The sequence below is a fragment of the Orycteropus afer genome, unplaced genomic scaffold (genome assembly GCF_000298275.1).
Source record: "Orycteropus afer afer isolate SDZICR_OR568_19922 unplaced genomic scaffold, OryAfe1.0 scaffold00026, whole genome shotgun sequence".
Classification (NCBI taxonomy): Eukaryota; Metazoa; Chordata; class Mammalia; order Tubulidentata; family Orycteropodidae; genus Orycteropus; species Orycteropus afer.
The window spans coordinates 19,200,148-19,208,270 of record NW_006921613.1 but is presented as its reverse complement, the minus strand read 5'-3'; the positions used below and the strand labels follow the sequence as shown (position 1 = coordinate 19,208,270).

Here is an 8,123-nt window from a genome sequence, read left to right as displayed (position 1 = left end):
TATATGAAAAACAGAGAGCTAATTAAGTTTTAAGAGATCAAGAGATCTCTGGCTTATGATAATCCATTTTTCATATTAAAATGTCATCTTCATGACACCTTGAGCTGGATTCCTGTAGGACATTAACAGTGCACCTGCTTCATTTCTGGTTGGCCATGAATGTATTCTATGAATAGACACGTTCTACACCCCAACATGGATAGGATACCTCTTAGGTGACATCTCAGAGTCCTAGTGGTGTAGTGGCTGTTAAGTGAAGGGTGCTGGTTTGAACCATCAGCTGCTCTACAGGAGAAAGATGTGGCAGTTCTGCTCTCCTACAGGGTCACTATGAATTGGAATCAACTTGAAGGTAGTGGGTTTGTTGGGTTTTGGAGGTGACATCTAAAAAACTTACATGTTTTGAAAATGTCAGCTAATTAATTGTCAAACTTTGTAGGGTTTCTGTGAGTGGAGACTTTTTCTAGAATAAACAGAATGACAGATTCATGCAGAAAGCAAGGACCTAAGTAAGGAGCTATTCTAGATGCTGTCCACTCTGGATTTGAGTGGTCACGACAGTGTTTTCTGGACCGAGAAGTCAGCCTGACTGTGGTTTGAATCTATATTCTGCAATTTACAGCTTCAGTGCTCTCATGTGTGAAATGAGGATAAGAATGTCAAATTTATGTAGTTAGGAGATCTGGTGGTGCAGTGGGTAAAGCATTCAGTGGATTGAACCCACCAGCTGCTCCTTTGGAGAAAGATGTGGCAGTCTGCTTCCGTAAAGATTTACAGCCTTGGAAACTCTGTGTGGGCAGTTCTACTCTCCCGTAGTGTTGCTGAGTTGGAACCTATTCAATGGCACTGCATTTTTTCGGTTGGGTAGTTACTCACAGGATCAACCAAAAGGACACATATAATGCAAACTGTATGGCTCCTAGAGCTCTACAGACTCTCAGTAAGGATTGGTTTGCAAAAGGGAAACTAGAGCAGGGGAAAAAAATGAATATGCGACAATAAAAGAGCATTTTCATGAAACAGAAATGCTCCAAAGAGAAAAACTCAAGTGGCCCCTTGTCCATGTAAGCAAAAGCAAGTTCACAAACGGAACATAAAACTGCAGATGGTGTAAAATGAATGTCATCAGTTCGTGGCTAAGGCCACTGTGCTGAGTTCTGCTTTCTGTCTGCTGGAGACTGCTTCCTGTCCTCCCTTCTCAGCATGGTACTGCCCACAAACACACTGGCACTGAGAAGCTCAGGCTGGAAACATCCGTACTTCAAACATTTTCCTTCATGAAAAGGAACAAGCCAGATACTATTCTTAGGAAGAAACACATACATGTTTTTTTTTTCTTCCTATAAGTAAGCTCATCAAGTTTGACAGCCTCCTCCTACCCCCATGTCCACACAAGGCTTTCCATTATTCACAGTGTCAGAACACAGGGTGGTAGTCTGTGCCTCTAACCATAGGCCACACTGGTCCATTGAAGGATGGCAGGAAGATCTATGGTGCATGGCATCCCTAGTGGGTTCTCTGCTTCTGATTTATTTACATAACTGAATACTGGCTGCATCTTGAGTCACTGAGCCCTAAGCAATGACTGGCAAATTAAGAATGTTCATGGGCATTTAATAATAGTTGAAAAAATCCTGATATCTGCAAAGGCTATGATATAATGTACCAGCTTTTGTGTATAAAATAGTGTTGGGTATCTGTACCAGCTGAAGGTTAAGTTTATCTATACCAGTCAGGGAAGAGATGCCAAGGGGTCATGGAATACGCAAATACAGACTTCCTGCCACCAAGCATGAGGCCCAGGTTGCGTGTGAGAGAAATCATGTCAGGAGAGGCTGCAAATAAGTGGATTCAAAAGGGATCAAACTAGTTAGCACAGCTGCCTTGCAGAACTGGAACAAAAGTGGCTATAATTTGTAAAGGAAGCAGCCTGCACACCAGGAAGAAAGGATAAAGAACAGTGACTCATATGAGGGCCATGCAACTTCAAGTTAGCTGAGTGATAGGGGAGGAATGTGTGTGGGCACACTGGGGCATAAGTTCAGCAAAGAGGAAAACAGATGATGAAGGCACTGGTAGCCAAGGGAGACGTTTCTTTTGGCAAAGAAGACATTCTGATCTATGAATGCACCGGCATGAAGATGGAGGCTATTGAGGGGCCACCAAGAGAACATGCTGGAAGGTTCATCTCTCACTCAGCTATCCTCAGTAACAGCTGTCACCCTCCCTCAGAGCACCCACAGCACCATTTCCACCCTCAATCAGCACACAGCTCACCATTCCATAACAAGGGGGTTTGGTGGGTGACTCCACTAGCCCAGGGGTTCTGGGTCATTATTGATCAGATGAAGCAAAGTGGGGCTGGCCTCCAAAAGGCTGATCTGCTGGCCCAGACCAGAAACCATTCACTGTGAAGCAAGTGGAACATGGGAGGGGCACAGATTCTTGACCACCAGAAGATGGAGGGGCAGGTTTGCTGACAACAGGGTGTCCGGATCTTGCTTCCTGACGCAGGTAGCAGTGGATGTAGAGATAAAGGCCTGTGGAGTGGTCTTAGCCACAGCGATGGGGCCCAAAGGGAATGAGAGCCAGGAGGCCTGTCCCCTAGTCCTGGCTTTGTCACAAGTGGATTAGGTGACCCTGGGGAAATCATCACCCTACCTTGTCCTTGTAAAAGCAGGGAGTCAGGATAGATCTCTGGTTCCCAAACATGCCTCATCATGAGAATCACCTGTGAGCTTCACACACACACGTGAACATATGCACTTGCATTTACACACACACACACACACACACGAATCAGAAGCTCTGGGCAGGGCCTGGGAATTTGCATTGGTTAAATCTCCCAGTGCTTCTGATGATCAGCCAGGTTTGGACTTTACTGGGACTAGATAAACTCAGAGGACTAGATAAACCTCCACTACTAGAAAACAATGACTTTATGAAACACATACGGACTTTTTAAAGAATCATTTTTTTTCCTGTACTTTCTTTTGCAGAAGTCATGTGTTTTTCTCACTTCAGAGATGTGACAGAGTTGACTACCACTTGAGAGACATTGGTAGACTACCACTCACCCTGTTGGCTCTGCTCTGTGGCAGGGAGCCAGGAGCCCAGTGTACCTGGTCACAGGTCACAACCCAGAATGGAGACAGGGTGCAGCTCCCAAACCAGCACACTCCAAGGATTTGACTGAGCCAGACTTCCTCCTCGGGCTCCTCTGGGGCCAGACAGTGATATCAGGTGATTAGTGGTAGCATCTTGATGCCCCTGTTGGCTCCACCAATGCCACTTCTCTCAGGGTCAGCTGGTTACATTCCATCCTCCTGACACAGTAATAAGAACTTCCATGTCCTGAGTGCATCGATCCTTCCTATGTGCCAGGTGCTTTGTAAGACCTGCTACACTGAATCATCACCAGCATCCTATGAAGTTCTCATATCAGCTCCAAGATTGGGCAATCTACTTCCATGGTGATACCATCTTGGAAACCCAAGGAAAGGTCACTATGAGTCAGATTCTACTCGACAGCAGTGGGTTTTGTTTTGTTTTGTTTTGTTTTATGGATTAGAAAACAGGTTTGAAAAGGTTAAATCATTTGCCTAAGATCACAGAGTAGGGAGCTAGAATTTAAACAGGGTGCTTGATCTTGATGGGGCATTGGAGTACAGGGTAGAATCGTTACCCTCTGTGTGGGAGACCCAGGCTTGATTCCCAGCCAATGCACCTCATGCACAGGCACCACCTCTCTGTTGGTGGAGGGCTGTGTTGCTATGATGCTGAACAGGTTTCAGCGGAGCTTCCAGACTAAGGCAGACTAAGAAGTAAGGCCTGGCAATCTACTTCCAAAAATCAGTCATTGAAAACCCTGTGGATCCGGATGGCCTGACCCCCAACTGTTCATGAGGATCATGCAGGACAAGGTAGTGTTTTGTTCTGTTGTACATGGAGAAGTTATGAGTTGGGGGCTGACTCAATGACATCTAACAGCAACAGTAACAACTTAACCTTGAGACTACACTCTTAGCCTGTTACAGGTTCTACTCCTTAAAGCTTCTGGAGTGGAGATCTCCCCACTCCAACTTTTCTTTGGAGAAAAGAATGGAAGCATCCCCAGCCCAAGGCTGCCGTCCAGGGTGACTCGTGCTTACCTTGGCCAGCCTGGCTCGCTTGATGAGGTCGTTGAGTTTTCGCACTGCTGCTTTCTGTGGGAGGCTCTGGATGTCCCTGAAGAGGTCCTGGGCCTCAGCCTCGAAGAGCCTGCGGTTGTCGGTGTTCTGCAAGGGCTGGGCCCAGAAGGAGCCGATGTACACACGTAACACCTCAGGTGTATTGATGACTTTGCCCAGGGACCACATGAGGGCCCCATAGACACGCATCAGCTGCTGTGTGTCCACCTGGTCAGCCTTGTTGAGCACCACACGGATTTTGTCATCCTGGCCCCGGAAGGCCTTGATGGCCTCGGAGAACTCATCCGAGATGTCCAGTTTGTGAGCATCGAAGAGCAGGATGATCCTGTCGACCCGCTCTGCAAACCACTGCAGGACCTGGCAGAAGTCATACCCTAGGTAGAGAGAGAAGGCATCAGTGTATTCCACTGCTGTGGAGACACGTGTACCAGGAGAGCGCAGGAAGCACCTCGTTTCCAAGCAGCTGCTAGGGAGGGGGGCCCATCTTCAGGATAGAGGCATGGAGGCCTCATAACCTGACACCCATTTCAAATGAGGTCCCTGGGCTGGACCCACCTGACTAATGGTGGGCATCCTGGGAGCCTTTCCATGGGAAGAAACAGCAAATAAAGAGGGGCTCATGGCTACCTTGATAGAGTATTGCTTACTTCTGTCTCTGTAGTTTTGGTTGGTCCTCACAGGTATCTTATTTTACTTGGTATAGTCTTTGTCTCACCTACTTTGGTCATGTGGTCAGAAGGGACCAATCCCTGGAGAAGGATATCACGCTTGGTAAAGTGGAGGGTCAGTGAAAAAGGGGAAGGCCCTCAGTGAGATGGATTGACACAGTGGTTGCAATGGGGGTCAAGCTTAGCAAGGATTATGAGGCTGGTGCAGGACCTGACAGTATTTCATTCTGTTGTACACAGGGTTGCTGAGTTAGAAGTGACTTGATGGAACCTAACAACAACGGCAACAACAACAACAATAGTCTTTCTGATCAATGGCAAAATTGATTACATTTTGCCATAGGTCAAAAGTCCCCCCCACCCCCCCCCCCCCAAAAAAAACAACCAAACTCACTGCCCTCAAGTAGATTTTGACTCATAACGACTCCTCCTTGGGTACCGCCAGCCTTCAGGTTAGGAGTCAAATGCCTTAGGCACTAAGCCACCAGAGCTCCCAGTTCTGTCAAAACCTCATGTTTCTAAAAGCACCAGAGTTAGAGAGGGAAGAAAACCTGGAGGCCAGTTGGAATCCCATAGGGTGCTTCATAAACATCACAAAAGAGGAATCGCCTTTTTCAATCCCAGTTTTCAGAGTACTAAGGAGGTCAAAGGTTGGCCTGGCTGAAATTGTAACCAATATTTATCATTTGGGCTATTTGAACCGCCAGCCTTCTGGTTAGCAGTCAAGTGCCTTAGGCACTATGCCACCAGAGCTCCTATTTATATCTTAAGTATGTTATAAATATTTTTAAAAGTTATGTCTCACAGCTATTCTGTGAAAAGGTTTCTTGCCAATTACTTTTTTAAAATGTCCAGGTCCACAACAAATTCTGTTTAGTTCGTTTTGGCCACGTACCAACAACACTCTCCAACTCATGCAGCTAAATAAATACCTGTGGTCAAGACTTTCAGGCATTTCCCCAGGGAGACAGATTCCCACGAAAAGAAAACAAGAGGAGGCTGATCCCACAAAGTTTATTTTTAGTTGTGCACTGATTAGCCATGGAATGAGTCTTAACCTAGCCCAATGTAGAACTCAGACAAGGTATCATCGCTCCTGACTCCTACTCGAGTGCTCTCCCCTCTTTATCACATTATGAAAACTTTCACACACACACATAAAAGCATAGAGAATAATGTGCATGTTGACCTAAGCAGCATGTAACTTAACAAATTTTAACATGTTGTCATGTTTGCTTCAGACACTTTTTAAATTAAATCTAGTTTATTTATTTAATAAAATACTGCATAGCAGTAAAATGGAACTTCGCTTGTCAACATAGATAAATCTTGAAAAAATCAGTTTCACAAGGATACGTACAATATAAAAATATTCGTGTGACATGCTAAAATACAGCTTATGGACATATCCCTCCAAAAACCAAACCCCTTGCTGTCGAATTGATTCTGACTCATGGCAACCCCACGTGTTACAGAGGGCGAACTGCTCTGTAGGGTTTCCTTGGCTGTAGTCTTTATGGATGCAGATTGCAGGCCTTTCTTTCATGGGGTTGCTGGGTGGATTTTAACTGCCAACCTTTATGTTAAAAGCAGACTGAAAACTGCACCACCCTGGGGCCTTATGGATACATACCATAGCAAAAATATAAAAGTAACCAACCAGCCACTCCTCGGAAGGAAGGTTGGGCAATCTACCTCTGTAGCAATACTGCCTCGGAAACCCAAGGAAGGGTCGCTATGAGTCGGGTCCAACTCGACAGCACATAACCACAACACAGCATCAATTTCAAGATAATGGTTGACTCTGGGGATGGAGGAAGTGTGGCATCTATGGTAGACCAGAAATTGTCCATGAATTCGAAGAAGAGGTCTAAGGAGAGTAGTTGAATGAGGAAACTAGAGTCAAATACATTTTTTTTTTAAAAAGAAAACAAGATGTTAGAAGTGCTGAAGACCCCTGGGAACCCACCCTTCTGTCCCAGGGGAAACCAATGCCCTGAACATGGTATTTATCATTGCCGTGCCTCTCTGTATACTTCTAGTTCATACTTTTCACTTCTCTATTTTGTTTCAATGCAGTGCACCGTGACTCCCTGGGGACTAGGACGACAAAGGTAGTTCTCGGAATGTGGGCCAGAGTTTATTTTCATAGCCGTCAGCAGATAGTTTAGAACAGAGGAAAATCAAAGACGTATTGAATGGGTCATGTAGTAGCATGTAAAGATTTAGAGACAAGATTTCACTGAGGCGTGATCCTGTAAGGCCAGAACAAACTGCCTCCTAAGGTAACAGTAGGTGCTACTGTCATTGGAGGCTAACTTCTACACCAGATGGCCCCAGATCATGGGAGGAGAGACTCCACAGATGAATGATTGTACTGTCCTCTGGGAGCCAGGAGAACGCCTTGGAACCACCCACCACAAGGACCTGCATGTGGCTTTGCTCGTCCAGGCCAACAACCCAACCACAGTGCCCTCAGAGGAAAAGACACTGTCTCTGCATGACTGACTGCACGTGTGTGTGCAATGGCAGCTGTGTTTCATCTTCTCTCCCTGAGGGCTGGCAAGTTTCTTGTAGCATTAATTTTAAGAGGCATCCAAATTTTAGAAATATTAAAATGTAGATGAAACATATATCGGACATGGTTCTTGGTAGCAAACCTAGGAAACTGACTCTGGCTAACTTAAGCAGCAAAGGAATTTTTTTTTGAAGATCAGATCATTCAGAGTTAATGGGAAGGTTGGCAAACTAGGCTCAGAAAAAGGTTAGGAAGTTACTGTCACTAGACTCTCAACTCAGCTACCACCATCATGAATCACCTCTAATTTTCCTTATATCTCTGTATCATTGCCCTAAGGCTCAACATCCCACTCAAGCAACAGGAACTGATTGGCTGATTCTAGCTCACTTGCCTCTACTCCATCCTGCTAAGGAAAGCAGCATGGGACTGCTAGTCACAGCTTTAGTTCTTATCACCCATAAGGTACACCCAAAAAGGATGTTCAGCAAAAACAAATCATGTCTAATCCAATGTGCATCCCAGACACAGCACTTTCTTTAACCCACTTCTGAACTTTGTCCAGTTACGTTCACAAGGGAGACGAAGTGAGAGAGTGATTAGAGCAGAGTAACAAGCAAAGCAGAGATATGTTTGACAACTCATGCTTGAGTTGTTGGCCTTGGTAGCTACTACATGAATTTGAACTTTAACTTAAATTTTGGTTCCTAGTAGTGAGTTTCCACTACTCATCTGTCCGTTTACAGG

At 45.4% G+C, this 8,123-nt stretch overlaps 1 protein-coding gene across 1 annotated transcript in view; it reads right to left on the bottom strand.

Moving 5' to 3' along the window:
- The window catches only part of EHD4 (EH domain containing 4), a 122,235-nt gene that overhangs the window by 20,763 nt on the left and 93,349 nt on the right, over positions 1–8,123 (bottom strand). The window contains exon 4 of the mRNA XM_007935289.2: positions 4,152–4,564. Coding sequence (XP_007933480.1) covers positions 4,152–4,564 — 413 coding nt within the window. The remainder of the gene's footprint in view (positions 1–4,151; positions 4,565–8,123) is intronic.